General features: G+C 42.1%; 1 protein-coding gene across 5 annotated transcripts in view; it reads right to left on the bottom strand.

The window, feature by feature from the left end:
- The window catches only part of LOC147895333 (uncharacterized), a 166,397-nt gene that overhangs the window by 97,367 nt on the left and 50,187 nt on the right, over positions 1–18,843 (bottom strand). For 3 of the 5 annotated variants that reach the window (XM_087384033.1, XM_087384031.1, XM_087384032.1), the window contains exons 5-16: positions 17,451–17,564; positions 16,833–16,914; positions 16,629–16,696; positions 16,451–16,525; positions 16,093–16,238; positions 15,861–15,963; positions 6,384–6,464; positions 6,240–6,308; positions 6,068–6,127; positions 5,826–5,984; positions 5,680–5,736; positions 4,882–5,160 (exon numbers count right to left, since the gene is read on the bottom strand). In XM_087384033.1, coding sequence (XP_087240159.1) covers positions 4,882–5,160; positions 5,680–5,736; positions 5,826–5,984; positions 6,068–6,127; positions 6,240–6,308; positions 6,384–6,464; positions 15,861–15,963; positions 16,093–16,238; positions 16,451–16,525; positions 16,629–16,696; positions 16,833–16,914; positions 17,451–17,564 — 1,293 coding nt within the window. The remainder of the gene's footprint in view (positions 1–4,881; positions 5,161–5,679; positions 5,737–5,825; positions 5,985–6,067; positions 6,128–6,239; positions 6,309–6,383; positions 6,465–15,860; positions 15,964–16,092; positions 16,239–16,450; positions 16,526–16,628; positions 16,697–16,832; positions 16,915–17,450; positions 17,565–18,843) is intronic. The other 2 variants (XM_087384034.1, XM_087384035.1) reach the window with 2 other exon arrangements.

The raw sequence follows: 18,843 nt of genomic DNA on the forward strand, positions 1-18,843 counted from the left end.
AGCGTCAGTGTTTTCAGTCCCACTTTCAGCATCCCGATACGAAATCCTTGCTTTTTGATACATTGGTGAGATCAGCTGCGATGTATGCAGCTCCTTTCTGGGCAGGAGACCTCGGCGCTGCAGATTGGAGACGAGTAGAGAGGTTACAGATCATCATGTTCTCTCGGCTCATTAGGGCCAAGGCTACAGTTCCGCACGAGATCATGCTAGCAGAGTTTGGAGCTACTCCCCTCGCATTGGATGCAACGTTTCAGTCGGTCATGTATTTGCATAGGGTTAGGGAGTTTGGAGACTCAGCAGCAGGCAGAGCGCGGTTGCCATGGTTAGCACTTGCATCTTCTATGGAGTTGGCACGATCTGGGGCCCGATACTGCTGGTACTTCAGACTCACTAGGTGGCTCACATCTCTTGGACTAGACATGGATAGACTGCCTCCCTTCCGATACAGCATAGATGCCCCTCATCTCGAGTTGACTCGCCACGAGCTTAGCCAGGTCACGAGAGCAGACTTGCTGCAGCTTCATACGTATCGCACTTGGATTTATCCCACGCAGCTTCCGACGAAGATGGCCACATATCGTGACCACTTCTTTCGGATCTCAGAGGATGGATTTGTCATTCCACCAGGCTATATAGGTATCCACATGTCCCACTCACTGAGGATTGCCCTTGGCCAGCTTAGAGTCTCTTCGCATCAGCTCGAGATAGAGGCTGGTAGGATGCGACACATGGAGGATGGACGGCGACCAGGCCGAGAGACCAGGATCTGCCCTTGTTGCACCATGGGAGAGGTGGAGTCAGAGGAGCACTTCATTTGCAGATGCCCGCTATATTATGAGCTCAGAGGTAGATTCCACTGTCTCTTCACGGATGGCTTTGGACCTCTCTCACGAGTGATGGACTACGAGGATCAGCATTGCCTAGCTCTTTATGTCAGGGAGGCCACTATGCTTCGACGAGACTACCTCAGAGACCATCAGCACAGACCGGAGCGTGATAGAGCCCAGCCTGATAGAGCTCAGGCACACGCTATACCAGAGGACAGAGACCAGGAGGAGCACGAGGAGGTCTGAGCTCACACAAGACACATGCCTCCACCTTGTGGATGTACATATGAGATGGTTTGTAGACGCCGCAGGATCTTGTTACATAGGGGACGTACTCGTCGCTTCATCTCCAGACGCGATCCAGGATGATGGCAGCTTTTCGGAGGAGACTTACTCATGGAGATCTCGCCCCACCAGCCGCTCACCTCACCTTTGCTCAGATTTGTACTCTCATAGCAGGAGGCAGAGTCGATGGACACGATTTCCAGTATTATTTTGGTTCTCAGACTCCGTGACACCTGGACTTGTATCTTTGCATTGGCATATTGTACTCATCCCCCCATTTTGCACCCAGGGGCGGTTTCCTTGCATCTAGTTTACTTTGTATTTAGGCTCAGATTTGACATTATGTACTTTCACTTGCATTGTATTGCGTAGCACTTAGATGATATTCGACGATGCCTCTTCTTTGTGGCACGTTGATTTTGTGCTATCTTGTATGCAGAGTTCTTGATGTCCCATGGGCCCATTTTGGCCTTTAGTGGACAATAATACACTTTCTTTCTTTCTTTCTTTCTCTCTCGGTTCAGGAAGTGGGAGGTGGAGGAGTACTTGAACTACTCACCAGAGGAGGTAGATGAAGATGCTTTTCATCGTGACCTACTGAATGCACTACACAGGAAATGGCAAACAGCTAAAACTAGAGATAAGTTCGAGTATACTGCACATTTATCAACCCCCAATATTGGCCCACTTATACGGCAGAGGAGTCAACCACGCAGAAGTACATTTGCACACCTATGGCAATGCATAAGCGGAGGGCTTTGGCTTCACTTCGCACCCGATCACACCAGCTGCAAATTGAAATAGGAGGATGGAAAAACATGCCAAGAAAGAGCAGAATATGCCAATTATGTGACCAGGGTATGCCAGAAACAAAAGAACACATGGTAATGATATGCCCTTACTATGCACACATTAGGAAAAAGTTCAGCTCTCTTCTTGAGGGACATAACAGACTGGCTGATTTGCTACATAAGGCGTCACCCTCAGCTTTAGGAACATTTGTATCTAAGCTTTTCAAGCACAGAAACTCACCTAGACATAAAGGTAGTTTCTCTTATTACCCTCCCCTTTGAGGGAGGAGTCTTTATGTATGTAAGGTTTTGTATTGTTTCAGGTCCCATAGGCCGATTTTTGGTCTTCAGAGGACGGTAATATATTCTTCTTCTTCTTCTTCTTCTCTCTTCTTTATGAGGGCTTATGTACTGAATTATTGTGTATGGAATAGATACTATGGACCTGATCTTAGCAAATCTCTTTAATGCGACGGTGTGCTTACGCTTCCCTCACACATGGACCCTTCAGACCATCACTCCTACTCACAATGTAAGGGGCCCCATGAGCCCGGAAAACTACAAGACCGTTATTATTGGGCATAGAGACAAGCTGGATTTCAGCATGATCATGGGACTCTAAACATGTCATTGAGGAGGCCATGGCATGGAGACAACGTCTATTGCTACTTTGTGGATTTCTGCGCAAAGCCTTCAATGCAGTGCCAAGATGCTTGCAAGATTTAAGTTCTAATCAAGAGATCATCACGCACTCTATGAGAGGGTGAGGAGTCTATTCAGCATTGCTTATGGGACTGCAAATAGGCAAAGATCATCTAGAAGGGGATCGCTAGCTTATTGAGTACCTTTGTGCCTTCTCCCTTCTTCATGACCTGTGGCTCGGTAACTTGGCTCTCTCTTTCAAGGCCTCAGGTGCTTTATGAGAGACATGACTCTTCCTAGGCTCTTTCGATTCGACAACATTGGTTAAGTCATGCTCTTTGGCTGACATTCTTGGCTCCCTTTACAGACCTGCACATGCCTCTATGGATACTTCATGGGAGATTCTAATGAGCATATCAGCGTGGCATATGCATTGAAGCCCCAGATGGTTCTCAGGGTCACCGGACAGACACATTGGCTAGTATTTGGACAGATACTGTACAAACCTTGGTGGCCTTTGAAGGAGCATGCAGCAGTCTTCCCGAGGAACCTCTGCTAGGAGGATTGTTTTCCTCAAGAAGTGGAGTGGCTCCCTGCAAGGTTGAAAGTGCCTCCAACCTTAACCTTGGTTTTTTTCTAGCTCTCTTACAGGAGGTTGACTGTGCCCCATTATTAGGGTCTTTCCTCATGCCTTGAATGATGTACCCCTCCCTTGAGCTTTTATCATGGAGTTTCTTTCATATTTGATAGGAGTCTTTTCCTTGGAAAAAAAATGCTTTCTTAGAGTCTACGAAACAGCAATATAATCCCTTGTTGCCCTTAGCTCCCTCTTTTGCAGCTCATTCTTGTGGGGTGTCCTTAGCTCCTTCTATTGCAACTCGTATGGTCACTACGTAGTCAACTTTTGCATGCTTGGGTCTGAAACCAGCTTGATATGGTACCCAAATTCTAGTTTCTTCTGCCCATTAGCTGATTTTTTGCTCTAATACGGTTCAATAGAGCTTGGCCATCAAGCTACTCACTATTATGGTCCAATATTCTTTGCATCTTTCTTGTCCCCTCCTTTGAAAATCAGGACTATCTCATCGGATCTGCCACTCTTTGGGGAACCTTCTTCCATTGCCTTATTTGCTACAAGTGTTGGCACTTCTTTGGTTTTGTCCCCATTTCAGCATTCTGCTAAGAGGCGCTGTAGGTTGGGGGCCTTTTGAAATGCTAATTTCTTCAGCCTCTTCTCAATGTCATCCTCAGTAATAATAGCATTTGTGCCCTTGATAGAGAGTTTCTGATTCTCTTTCCCCTCCCCTTCTTTTTTGTACATTTCTTTAACAATCATTGTAATGTCCTCCCACTTTACTTCCCCTTTCTGAACTTTGTTTGAATGCAACTTCTTGAAGAACTTTTCTGAGGTTCTTTTAGCTCCTTGAATTGTTCAAACTGTTTGTCCTTAGTAACCCTAATTTTCTTTCTTCTAACCATTATTTTATAATCTTTCTCTTGCAGGTTTACCTGCTGCAGTGCTGACTGCCATGCTTCACTGACCTTTTTGCATTCTGCATCATACCAACTATTGCATGGCATTCCTTTGCTGCTGCTTCTTTTTCAAACATTTATGGGCTGTCTTATGTAAAATTCCTGTCAAGATCTGCTCATGTCTACACAAGTTTGGATTACGCTGCATGATGATAAAGTCATTTCCAATTCTTGCTTGTAAATATGAGAGACTCTATAATCCTTCTTCAAACAGGGATCTGTAATGCCTTACATCCTAGGTGAAATAGTCATCAGAGTATACTATCTGTCCAAATGCTGGCCCATTTGGACAACACTGATGGTTATTTCACCTAGGATGTAAGATTCTTATGCATCTGCCTCAACCAGGAGGACGGTTTTTCTCAGAGAGTGGAGAGGTTGTCCTTTCTTTTTCGAGACCATCATCCACATACTTGGCATCTCCAGCCCCAAACCTGGTTCTTATCTTATTTTTCATTTGTTCAGAACTCTGTGAGTTCTATTTTACCACCACATTTCGAAGATGTGCATGATGTATTTTTCCCTTGAATTTCTTCTCTGGCCAGTTCTTTCATACTTAATATAACTCTATTTTCACATCCCCCCTCCAGAAAAAAAAAAAACTAGCAAGAAAAAAGCAGCATTAAAGTTACGAACTGCCAGCAATGCTTCAAAAGATTTCAAAATGGGAAATCCGCAAAATATAACTTACGATGTTATTGCTTCAGAGGTTAGAAAAGTTGGCAGCATATATAAAATCTGACTCAAAGCATACCGTTCAGGTTAAGAAAGGACATATTCCAAGACAAAAAAAAAAAGAATACCTCACTTAATGTGGCCATTGTAGGAGAAAATCTCCTCTTTCTGTCAGCCACATGGATCCTTGTGCTAAGATCTCGCACTGCAAAAGGTTCACCATCAAATTCTTGCTTATCACTATCACCAACACTTTCAAGGAGTACACTCTCTCCGTGAACTTGGAATTGCTCTGCTGTATTCAACTCAGTCTCCTCCAATAATCTTTCAAAAGGTGGTGGCAAAGGGAATGCCCTATCTCTATTTTGCAACATTCGTCTGTCTTCTTTTGAAGACCTGCTAAGATTCTTTGACATTTCGATCCAAAAATCAGTCAATAAAGAGTAAAGTACCAGGGAAGAGTTATCAGCAATCTTCTATAGTCACCCCCCAAAAGAAAGATCAGTAGAGTCTGTTACAAAATATCCAGTCTTTTTTGGTGTGTCATGTTATGCCTCTGAGAAGCAAAGAGATACAATTACTTTCTGAACTTCCACTGCAGGTGACAAGGAAAAGCAGTTCTGCAGGCATGCAAAAGCCTTTTTAAAGCTTTGATTGTAGCTATAGTTAAAAAATAAAATGATTATATTTTATCTGATGAACAAGTTGCATAGTTCCTCATTGCACCAGACACACCCCAAAATTTTTCCTTCTGGTTGTTCTTTCGATTTGTATTTCAAGCATAGTATATATCATCAACATTTGGTTAATGAGGCACCAAAATTAATAAACAATGCAACAATCAAGATGTATTTCCCACACAACTGGAAAGTATCAAAACATAATGCTCTAATTTAAAAAAATTATAAGACAAGCATGTATTTTACCTCATCCATTATTTTTTCAGGTGGTATACGCGGGCACCATGTCTCTCGTCTTGTGTTCTGCATCACAAATTTGGACTCGCAGATATTGGAATCCACAAATACATTCCTACTGAATGTCAATCAGCTTAAACCAACAAATTTTACACCTTTTTCATACGCCTTTCACAGTCTCTATCATCTATGGTAGAGTTGAGAACGATTGTGCTTAGATTTTCAATCTTTCGAGCTTGCTGGCGTTCTCGTTCAGCATGAGCCTTCTTCTGTTCTTCCAGCTCAAGAGCTATTCTCTCACGCTCGCACTCACTCTGGTGCAGAGCAGATACAGGTCAAAAAACTCTGCAAAGTTTGTCACTGTTTTGTAGAAGCAGTCACATGTGTGAAAACCTACCTTCAATAGAGTATTTCTAAGATTCAGAATTTCCTCCTCAAAGTGTTCAGAATTAGATTCCTGTCATTAAGTGACCAGTAAATTGGTTCCACAATACCATCAGCAGCAAACATTCACAAAAACCAGAGAGAATTTCAAAAAGCAATCAGAAAAATGATAAAGGCTGTTTTACTCTGAGCTTGCACCGTAGCTCCTCAATCTCTTTTTTTTGTCTCTTAAGCAGTGCTGCATCAGTAAGGATCTGCCAAAAACACTTCTTGGTAAAAACAAAGATCATAAAATTTCCTATGAGTAAATATGTACCCTGCCAGCTCACCTCATTGACTTTAGCACAATTTGTGACTCGGATGGCCCTGCTTGCGAATTGAAGTGTTCCTCTCGATTCATCAACATGGACCTGAGAAACCAGGAGACCAATAAAAAGTTGAACACAGGCATTCAGAAAATCCTTTCCATATAGCATCCAAGGCCGAAGCACTGACAGATGCAGCTGTCCATACAATGCCTGGACTGCAACAGATGATCTAACTAAGATTATGTGTGAAGGCTCCCTATAGGGACACAACTGTGCTGGGACTTCCCAACAATATTCTGGTTATTTCATTTGTGTGTATGGAATGTTGGTCCCCTTGTGTTTTATTTCTTCACATGTAATATATTATCTTCTTATGACAGCACAGGAGCATAGCCTCTCCTGTTTGTTTCTCTTCCCTAGTATGATGTCTTCATCAAGGCTGCAATAATCATACTTGCTCATTGTTTTTTTGTTTTTAAGTCACGAAGGCAACATGCAAGACACTGCACAAATTAGAAACTTATGCATGGTTGATTGGGCTTCCAAAGGACTGGACTATTATTATGCCTCCAATAATGCTGATCTACACAACCACTCTGTTAGAGAAGATTACATAAAGCACAAGAAGCAACATTGATCTCGACCATAAATCTAGACATGAATATTTAACGTCTCTTACGGAAACAACAGAAGTCTATCAGCATTAATAGTTTTTGCATTGCACCACCTCAATATTAAGCACCTGTATTTAAGCTTCCCTAGCATTACAATGCCATTTGATGTGGTGCAACCTCCTATGCTTGCTTTCAAAGCACTGCAAAGATGATTCCATATCTAATCTTGTTCCCTACATATTGCCCTTCTTTATAAACAATCCTCAGTATCAAGCTCAGTATTATGATAGCAAGGCAAGGCTGTGTCATAAGGATCCCAGTTACCCCATCCATGATTTAAGGAAATTAGCAATGGGCAAGTAAAAGACAAACAAAAGCTGATATATCATATAAGGTCAAACCTCAATAGTCAGGACAACTTGAGCATGTATCCCATACACATGGTGAATGGACTCCTTAGCAGAAAGGCAACAAGAGCAAGTAGAGGCTGACCCAAACCTCTGACCCAAACCTGGACCTCGACAGGTTCACTGCAATCCCCCCATGATAAGAAAGCCAAAAGAAAATAGCAATTTTTCCATTGCTGAGGGATTTCTAGAGTCTTCTCCAAAAAGACTTTTGCAAGATTGTAGAAATCTGACAATTCTCTCAAGGAGAATTTTCAAGTTGAAGTTGATACTAGGGCTTCTAGTCTATTTCGTATTCAATAAAGATTTTTCATTTGAAATATGTTCATAAGTTTGAATTCCAATTTCCATAATTGTTATCATCCACTTTACTGTTTTGGTTGATTTTGCCATACTTATACAATAAGTGCAATTAGCTGTAAATATTTTCTTTGTTTTTCAAAAACTGATTATTTAGATGAAAGAACGATACCAATAAAATTAGATTTGAGAAACGGATAAAAATTGACCAATCTATGACAAATCACCAAAACTAGTGACCAAAATTAATGCAAGAGATTCTCATTTTGATAAAATCCTATCACTCTAAAAGACATGCACTAAATGTGCTTGCATGATAAATCAGTCTGCTTCTCTTGTACTCTTTTTTAAAAGTGGAGGCAAGTACAAAAAGGGTTGGCCCTAATACACACTTCATATGATGCTCTATCCCTTCTTGATCCATTGAGTTCAATCACAAAATCGTCCATGAACTACTTCCTCTGTCAATACAAAGCCTCCAAGGAAAGAGCATTGGCAATCCTTTGCTCAATCGCTCGTGAAATTCCGGTTCTCCATCTTGAACAAGGTCATTTTTGCACATTGCCATCCTACACTCTAATGTCAACACCATTGATGCTACGGATGTAGGCTATACCATACACTTGATGTTAGCCATGATTGGGCTGATTTTCAACATGTGGTAATAAACAAGTGGACCTTCAACCTCTAGTTTTTTTTCCCTTATTTTCAATTACTATAGAACTAAACAGAACAAATGTCCTTTTGGAAACAAACAAAACAAAACAAATGTCACCGAGATTCTAAATAACCAAGCAAATCATCTGATCTTGCCCCTATGCATGCATAGCAAGATAACATGGCGGAAAGGGTTCCCTTTCTAAACAAGTCTACACCACTCAAAAATGGGAGGTCGGGTAAGCACTAAGTGCTTTTGTCCATTTATGAGTAGCACATAGCGCTTGATTTCCTATGACCCTAGATTCATTCACCTAGACATAGATTTCGTAGTTCACGAATAAAGATTCAGTTTCTAACTTGAACGAAATTTGAACAGGTTTTAATTAAATTAAAATATCACGGAACATTGAGTGTTACCACTATGGCAAGAAGGGCCATATGAAAAAGGATTGCTACAAGCTGAAAAGAGAGCAAAAGATAAGAAAAAGAATGCAAATTGGGGTGCAAATCAAATCCAAGAAAATGACGCGATTTCAACCAAAGTAACTTGTACATTCATGTTGTCTTTTAGTGTGGTTGCTTTGCATTGTCTTTTAGTGTGGTTGTCTAGGGGATGAGTTGTTGAAAATGGGGAGAGGGTGAGAGACACTCATCACATGATTGGAGACAAAAGCTGAGGCACAATAGCTGATGTTGATAGTTGATTGAATCGTAGCTAGTACATGGCCTCATTTATAGGCTGGGCAAGCCTTATCTTCCACACTGATACCTCATAGATGAGGTCGTACACAAGAGAATCTAGATCCTATAATCTAGGTGATGAGGTAGCACAAGTGGCCTCAAGACTCTTCACACTCACACAACTGTAGGGCACTCCTAGGACTCTAGGACCACACACACTAGGACTCCGATTCCAACAAACCCCCCTGCAAAGCTAGGGTGAGAAACCATGACATCATCCAGACTGTGCATCCTAGGCAATCTCAGAGGCTAACAGCTGAGTATAATTCAGAGGTTGAAACACCAAGCACTCTCATGGCTTAGGTGTCAACGTGATTAGAGACTCAAATCTGAGCATGGATGCATGACCAACTCATAGGTCTAGGGAGTACACCAACATCCTGGAACTCGGCCAGGCCTGATAAAGGAAAGACATAACAACCCCCCCTGTCTCCTAACTGGGTACATGAAATAAGTGGAGCCTTTTATAGGACAAGGCACACAAAAAGACAAATTATTACATCATTTTAGGGAGACTACCCAAGGCAGAGTACCTAACACACATGACTCTAGAAAGCCCACTCTTCATCTATCACCTCATGGAGGGATAGACCAGAAATAGCAGCAGTGCAGACTTGTTCCTCAGGTCTAGAAGGTGTAGCTTCATCGTCTTCGTCCTCACTCTGCTCCGCAACCAGATTGGCATGTTCTTTGGCTTGTACCTTTGCCATTTTCTTGAAGCAACGATCCTCTGGATGGCCAAGTTTCTGACAGTAATTACATTTAAGAGGTTTTCCGTTCTTCTTGGGCTTATTCTTGAGAAAGAATGCTTTGCCAGATTCGAAGGAAGATTCTGCTTTCTCTGTAAGCCTACGGTCCTCATCAATGAGATAAGCTGCCATATCTTTAAAGCTCATATTGCGGCTGACTCTTAGGACAGCAAGGATCTCATTGTACTCGGAAATGTCTTCAATACTGGAGAGAAGTACAGCAACTTGATCATCATCTTCAACAATGGCTCGGATGGCAAATAATTGTTGGAGAATTGACCCAAGATTGCTCAAGTGTTCATTGAGGGTTTCAGTTTCCTTCATCTTGAGCTTGAAGAGTTTTTGTTTGAGAAATACTTTGGAATTATTGATCTTATTTCCAAACAAATTCTCTAACTTTTCCCAAACGTCATTTGCTGTCTTATCAAAATCCACACGGTGGATAAGGTTGTCAAGCCATTGCTTTATCATTTTGGTTCTCCCACCAACTGATTCTAGCATTATCACCTTGGGGTTTTGGCTCCTTGCCATTGGTGATATTCCATATGCCGTCTCACATAAGAAGAAGCCGGAGTTTCGTCTGCCAAGTTGGGAAATTGCTCCCTGAGAATTTCTCGATGAACGAGGAGTTTTTTATGCTATCCATTGGTGGGAAGGTCTTAGCTGTTTATTACAGCCAGTGTCTAAACCCCTTACAATGTTTACTCAGATTTCAAAAAAGGCCCAAATTTTACATGGTAGAAGCTTCAATTATGCCAAAGGAAGACATAGGACAGAAAAGCCCTAAATTTTTGGGTTAGGGTTGCTGCAAAAATTAGGGTTTGCAGAAAATTGGGGCTTTTCAAAATTTCCTAGAGCATAGTGTTCTAGCAACACTAGGGAAGCTTCAGACCATAAAAGCCCCAACAAATTCACCCAAAATGAGGAAAAAATCTTCAAAAACGCAGAAAATCTCAGACGGACTGTTTGCAGAATATCTCAGACGGACTGTTTGCTGGTCAATGGAGAGGCATAGGTCCGGGCTGATACGGGCTCTTGTACACTGATGCTGAGGTTAAAGAGCAGTCGATGATGAGGCTTGGGTAGGAGCTCATGTGGAGAGGCGAACGAAGAAGATCAAAAGCGTAGCTCCAAATAGAGAAAGAGGAACGTCATTAGATCAGAATCTAGACTCCATCTTGCAAAATAGGTAATCACGAACTGGTTAGTTTGCAGAGGAAAGCGTGGGAAGAATGCAAACACAGAGCAGCCACGTAGAAAACCTTTGCCTACCTCGCGACCTGTACTCAGGAGATCAGCCAAAGAGATACGCGATGATCCAGCGTGAGTATCAGTAGCACATGTCGATATAGATCAGCTCCTTTCATGCAGCAGTTGTGACAGTATGGCCCATCAGTACGAACGGCAGGCAAGCAGCAAGTGTACGGGGGAGATAGCCGGCAGAATGGCGCAGCATCAGGGGCACGTTATTGCAGGCTGAAAATGAAGACGATGGAGAGGGTAACGACGAGGCAAGGGAGAGGAGAATCAGGGCAGTAGCATCGGAGTGGCGCACATTTTGAGGCTGTTTGGTATGGGCCTGTTGTACGGCAACGTAGAGATGGCGACATGCGGTGGAGGTAAGGCTCAGTCAGGGAAGACCCGCTCTGATACCATTTGTTGAAAATGGGGAGAGGGTGAGAGACACTCATCACATGATTGGAGACAAAAGCTGAGGCACAATCGCTGATGTTGATAGTTGATTGAATCGTAGCTAGTACATGGCCTCATTTATAGGCTGGGCAAGCCTTATCTTCCCACACTGATACCTCATAGATGAGGTCACACACAAGAGAATCTAGATCCTATAATCTAAGTGATGAGGTGGCACAAGTGGCCTCAAGACTCTTCACACTCACACAACTGTAGAACACTCCTAGGACTCTAGGACCACACACACTAGGACTCCGATTCCAACATGAGTACCACTTTAGGCTCATGAATCGCCTTTTTGTGCAACTGGTCACAACACCATGATAATCCTTCCACTAGTGTTGACTCACTCCCTCAACAAGCTCGAGACCACCACAAAAGGTAAGCGCAACATGTTAAGGCCACAACAAAAAGACCAATTGCACAAAAAATTGAGAAAATGACTTTTTTTCATGTGACGCCTCATATCACTTCCAATGGTCAAACATCCAAAAGACCAAAGATAAGTGAGATAATAATGAAACTTTCTAGCACTTAACCATATTCAATGCCAAAGATAAGTGAGATAACAATGAAACTTTCTAGCACTTAACCATATTCAATGGTTCATCTTAGAAGCAGATATCACCGTTACTCCCAAATTGAGCAGTTTGAAATTGGAAGGTGCAATTGAAGCTAAAGAGAAAATCTTTTAGAGGGCTTTCAAAGGCAAATGGAAGCTCTTACTGAGGACTACTTCCAACAGAGAGGATTGCCAAAAAAACGTGCAGCATTGCTCATGACAGTAGCGCCTTCTCCGACTAGTCTTTTGCTTGTTTCTCCTTATTCCAGCAAGCAATTGAGCTCAAATTTCATGAGCAGCAAGCTCATAGTGTCGCCCACCAATGACTAAGAGGAATTGGCGAAATATTGCGTCAGTTGGCGGAATTGCTTGAAAGTTTGGCGAGCAAAGATCGTGCTGGCACGGCCTGTAGAGGGCATCTCTCTCTAATTGCTTGGTGTCAAAGGTGCGCCCTAAGTAGAGGAAACTTCAGCTCAGAGGGCTTTGGGAATGGTTGCTTAATGGAGGAGAATAGAGCTAAGCAAAATCTGGAGAGAAAGAGGACAGAAATGAAAAAGAAGATGGAGGGTGGAGAAGAAGATGATGAGGTGTCATATTGAAGCTACAATGGGCTAGGGACTCAAGGAGGCTCTAATACCAAATGTTGCAACTTGGGGAGAGAGGAGAACTTCATCATGGAGGTGAGTGAGAACACATGAGATATTCAAATGGATGTTCTATTTATTGTGAGAGGGAAGTCCCTCTTTTATAGAAATGGAGAGAGGGTGTCCTAAATCAATGACACCTCTCCTACATCCATGGAGGTAGCTCCTAAATCATAGGAACTCCACAATCATAGGCACCACCCCATGTGGGAGCCTTTGCATTACATCATCACCAGTGTCATGGTCTATGGCACTAAGTATGCCTCTCCTACACACACTTTTTTGGTGAAATCTTTGATTGATTATATTATATGAGTAGCAACCTCAAAATAAGGTGCTACAAATTCATTTGTCATCATTGCCATATATCTACCTGTCTTGGAGGGATAATGTTCAACCCCTTGAGTTAGTGAGTTTGTTGCAGGAGGAACTAACAAGGAAAAATAAATCTTCCCCACTGTGTGGTAATGATGAGGCATTTGCTGCTGGTGGTGGTGACGAGGGAAAAGGCAAAAATTCAAGTGCTTTACAGTCAAAGGCTGCTCCAAACAATAGCCAAATAAAGCAAAGGTTGGTGCAGGGCAGCCCAAGAAGAAAGTGAAACGCCACTAGTGTAAAAATCCAAGTCATTTACGTAAGTGAATGCAGGAAGAGATTAACCAAACAAATGAAGAAAGAAGCAGGCAAATAAAGCTGGTGACTCGGTAAACGTTGTGCAGGATGAGTGGGCTTTTTCGGTTTGCAGTGATGATGCCTCACATAAACACATTCTTGAATGTCAATGGGAAACAGGTCACATGATAATTTGACAAAGGAGCTTCAAGACACATCACCACCAGGAGGAATTTGTTCAAGTCTTTGAGCGCTGTTCTAGCCGGTAAAAACGTCACTCTTGTGCTAATAATTATACCTGTCCAATTAAAGGAGTTGGGTGAGGTAATAGATGGTACAGATTTGTGCATTTCAGATCTGTTATTTGGTCTAGCATAGGAAAAATATGTTGTCAGTTATCTCTTTTACAAGGCAACGTTAAGCCATAAATTTTGAGCATCACAGATTAAGGGATAGAGAGGACTACATGATAGTCACTTCTAAAACATTGTACCAAGGCTTGTATCATTTGGACTCTACATCTATCATGAGCTACATTTGCTATATCTAGCAATGCATGAGCCAGGTTTGGGCATGTGAACTATTGCAGCTTAATACTGCTGCAAAAACATGGTATGGTACAGAATATGCCTCATGAAGAGCTGCCACCAAAGCGCTTGTGTGAAGGGTGAACCTTGGGTAAAACGCACAAGAATGCACAAGAATCTTGGGTCAGTAAGAGCTGCCATGAAATCACAGCTCATTCGTAGTGATATGTGTGATCCCATGCAAACACCATATTTTGAAAAGTATCTATATTATGTACCCTTTATTGATGAATTCTCCATATTTGCTTGGGTTTATCTAATGAAAGCAAAGTCTAAAGTATCGAAGTGTCTTCATTTTGTTTCAAAGGCTGAAAATGAATCAGATTGCAAGGTGCATACCATCCATACAAATAAAGGGGGGAAATACTTGTCAGATGCACTCAAAGGATGCTTGCAGAACTGGATAAAGCATCAGTGTACCATGCAACATACCACAAATGATGCAAGAGCCCCAAGCCAAGAGCAATGGTGAGGCCTTCCATTTGTGAAAACCCAATCCAAAGGGTAGGGCTGCATTGAGACCTTGCTATTTTACTATTGGTTCTCAACAAAGCTTATGACCGAGTAGATTGGGGATTTTTAGAGGGTACACTACTGAGTTTTGATTTTATTATTCATGGATCAAAGGTATGCCCTCCCTTTATAGATCAGCCCACAGTAAGGTTCCTATCAGAGGGGCTAGAGGAGGGAGGTTTCAAATTTCTAACCAGTCTCTTAGGGACGCCCTCTTGCTCCTCTATTGGCAAAGGGTATAAGCTTTTTCCTCATCTCGAGCGAGCATCCTTGGTTTGAGTACTTGGAGGCTCGGCTTTTAGGAGGTGTCCCCATAAAGTTTCTTCAATGGGATCCAAGCAAGTGGGAGTGGATTGTAACAGACAACCATGAAAAGGACATCCCCTTTCATGACTTTATAGTATGTAATTATACCAAGAAGTTTCAGATCGCTGCCAAGGATTGGAGAACTACAGCACATGATTGGGAGAGCTTTCAAATCACCATGGAGATTCACATATTTTATTGGAGGAATTCTGCTGTTCTCTCAAGAATAGAAAAGTCATTTTCTTTTTTCGGATTTATCCAAAGAAGGATTGGAGTGAATCAGTGGAGGAATATTCGAGCTGATCCCTCTTGTCCTCAGTGCTGTTCAGCTACTGAGTCTGTTCAGTGCTGCAGACAGGCCAAGATCATTTGGACTGGGATTACAAATCTGCTATGCAGATTTTTCTCCTCCCCTTTTTTCATTACTTGGGGTTCCGTGGCCTGGCTCTTCTTTATAGGGCTTGAGATTTTTTTTACATTAAGACTCTTCTTGGGCTATCTTGGTGTGCCACCAAGATGTACATATTTGTAGACTTAAAACTGTCCCTTCTTCTCAGCACAAGCCTGCACGTGTTTGAGTGGAAACGTGCTCAGAGATTGTAGCGAGCATCACTTCCTGGCACGTTTGGAGATCTAGATCTGCAGAGGCACTCAATGGCATCCAGGTCCACCTAGCTAATAAGTTGGCCTGCATTTGGATACTCTACACACTCTCATGACTACTTGCTCTAGAATGCAAGGTTCTTCTAGGCCAGCTTCAAATAGGACAGTTTTTCTCAGGGTGGAAAGGCTGTCCTTTTCTGGGACCACCACAAGCTTGATGTGGCTTTTCCAGTGACAGTTCTACTTTTATCTAGTTTTTCATTTGTTCAGACTCTCTGAGTGGTATTTTTATCACAGAATTTTCATGCTCTGCATGATGCATCTCTGCCTTGAGTTTCTTCTCTTGGCTGTTTCTTTCGTACTTAATAGCTATTAAGTCTATTTCACACCCCCCAAAAAAAAGTTACCACACACATTGTTGTATATACAAAAGCAACATAGGACTTCTGGGAACGACACCACATGACCCTGATACCAAGTTTTCCATATGCCAACAACAAACTTGTACCATGGCAGGTGTTATGTTACAAATGACAGCGGTCCTAGCATTCCCTCCCAAGGCAGGTTGTAGGATTCGTGTGAGCTTGCTATCACGGTAAGGAACATGGCCTCTGCATCAACAAAATCGAAACATGGAGCAAATTCATTAACTCAATACAGTATACACATCAAGCAAACATAAGGGTTACGGCAATTAAATATCTCAACTGCCTATCAAAATATCCCCAGCCAAGACTAACCCTTGGTTCTCAATGCCCTCGCTTAATTTGTTGATGACAGTCCCTAAGGTCATCAAGCTTTTATTAATATGTGTGCCTTCCTTTAAACGGGCACCTTCTGCTCCTGTTTTTGCAATACGCTCAGAACCTGCTAGATCCACCAAATTCTAGAGACCCCCCCAAAAAAAAAAGTTTAGCACACCAAAATGGGCTACTACAGGTCACTACTTAGAATAAGCTAGCATCCAACCGCAACATACAATCAATGGCTAGCTCCAAAATTCGGCCACCACAGTTCACTTCTTTAAAATAAGCTAGCTTGTCCAACTAAACACTCTACAATACACGCTTGCAGGATAAACAGAAGGTGTGGATATACCAGAACTGAAACTCGTACAGCATCACATGACAAGCCCAAAGAATCATCTTGGCTTCTATCCCTGCTCTCAATGACCTTCAAAAATCGCACATTTATAGATATAACTCCCAGAACATACATACATGCAGTAATTTTCAGACCCAGAGACCTAACTCTCAACAGATAAACTAATACTCACCATACGAAAGATGGTGTGAGACCTGCTGCTGTAAACATTCATATTTGTTTCACCAATATGCCGATGTGCTGCAACGTTACACCAAATTAGATTTCCCAATTTAGGTGTTTCGGACACAAAACAGCCAAAGTGAAATGTTCCTCCTTGTTATTCAAAAGAAAACATGCAGGTCAAAACCACACTAATAATTGGCTTCCATTCTACCTTCTCCAAAGTTCATCAGCTCCAGAACTTGCTCTGGACTTGCAACAATCTCCTCCCTTAAACCTGCTACGAAGATCCCACGCTGTCCAAAAGGCAATGAAAATCAACTTCTGTAACCTGAGGTCCTTCAAACATACGTCAATGAATTCAACAACATGCCCAAAATCATCCCGTAAAAACAAGAGGAACGCTACAACTTTAACCTCATAATCGTTGTACAATGGTCTCAGATACACTTCTCTCTCCACACAAACACACAACATATGAGCATCTATAGAAGATGTATGACTCCCTGAGTGCAAAAACAGAAAAATTTTCCACAGCATTGTAATACTGGCAGGAATACAGCCTATGTTATGAAAAGACAAAAGCAAGAGCATAGTAACAATGTGACGACAAAAAGAATAAGAATATCTTATTTTGAGTAGAACAGCACACTCTGTCTTATGGCTAGACTCAAACTATAATCATCCAAATTCGAGACAGAAGCAAGGTTAGACAAGAGATAAAACATGACTTGAATGTCAGGAACAGCACACTCTGCCTTATGTCTAGACTCAGATCATGATCATTAAGATAGAAGCGAGGTTAGACAAGGGATACGGATAAGTCGCCTACCTCAAGATTCTCATGTACTTGCAGTTTCGTCTGCTCCGGGTTCAGTAAGTCATTGATCTCTTCATTGTAGATCTCCATGTAGGACATTCGAAGAAGAAATTCTCTGTCAACTGCCTGCATATGTAAAATAGGCAAAACTGTCATTTGAATAGACTTTGTTGACATAATGGTGCTGTAGGAAAACAAGCCAGATCTTTCATTCATCTTTTCTAGCCTACCACAAGCAATAGTACAGAAGCAAAGACTCAATAGGCAAGTGGGCCTGACTAGTGGTTCATAAGCACAGGGATACAAACTTGCGGGGTGATGAGTGGGGAGTGATGAAGCAAGCACAGATTCGAAGAGAAAGCATAATGGATGCAGAGTCCAGTCCAACTGTTATTGGAAATGCTTAGGTTTAGAAAGCTTTGAAAAGAAGAAACCAAGATTGCCAAAAAGAAATGAGAACAACAAAAAATGAAGGATTAGGAAGGCAACAACAAAAAAGAAAAGAGCCAAGGTTAATCAATCCAAATTCCCCTATGCTGTTGACAAATTTAGAGGTGCACCTGTTTTTTCCCCCAAAGAAAGGACTTCTATCAAGTATGAAAGAAGCTCCAAGAGCAAAGCTCATAGGAGAAATACAACATGCAAAGCATTAGAAACCAAACAACCTAAAAGGGAAAATTCAAGCTCATGCAATAGAGCTAGAAAAAGTCCAAGGTTGAGGCTAAAAGTGCCACCTCGTCCCAAGAAAAACGGGGAGCCACTCCAGTCCATAAGGAAAGCAATCCTCTTTGTTGAAACCGCCCGAGAAGATCCCTCCATGCTCACCCAAATGGCCATCAAGGTGTGTATAGTATCTGTCCAAATACTGGCCAAAGTGTGTAAAGGGTGGATCTGGGAACCATCCCAATTCCCTGTGCATCTGGATCTCAAAATATGCCACGCTTTAGCAGATAAACCATTTTCTGTCTTTAGCCACTAAGTTTGCACCCACCTGCTACTGAGTACAGCTTTGTCTGAAAACAACAACATATACTCTATTCGGAAAGAACCATACTCAATAAGGAATCAGCTGTCAATACTCAATGGGAGAATCTCCAACTTTATCTAGCTGACGATGCAACCATTCTTTGATCAAGATCCGCAGCTACTATTGCTATAGCTAGACTGTGCACATATACGAGGACTAGGCCTCTTAAAGAAGAACAAATCCAAAGGGCTCAGCCGTGATCAAGATGGAGCACAATTTTTTTTTAAACAGAAAAAAGAAACTCTATTAATGCTTGATAAAAGACCACCTTACAACTCAGCAAAAAGAAGGTTGCTGATCAAGGGAAAAGGAGAAAACAGAAGCCACCTAAAGGGGCCACATGTTTCCTGAGCTCCCAACATACTGCCTAGAGAGTCT

This window comes from Dipteris shenzhenensis, chromosome 13, assembly GCF_047967505.1.
Source record: "Dipteris shenzhenensis isolate YYH24624 ecotype China chromosome 13, Dip_SZ_1.0, whole genome shotgun sequence".
Taxonomy (NCBI): Eukaryota; Viridiplantae; Streptophyta; class Polypodiopsida; order Gleicheniales; family Dipteridaceae; genus Dipteris; species Dipteris shenzhenensis.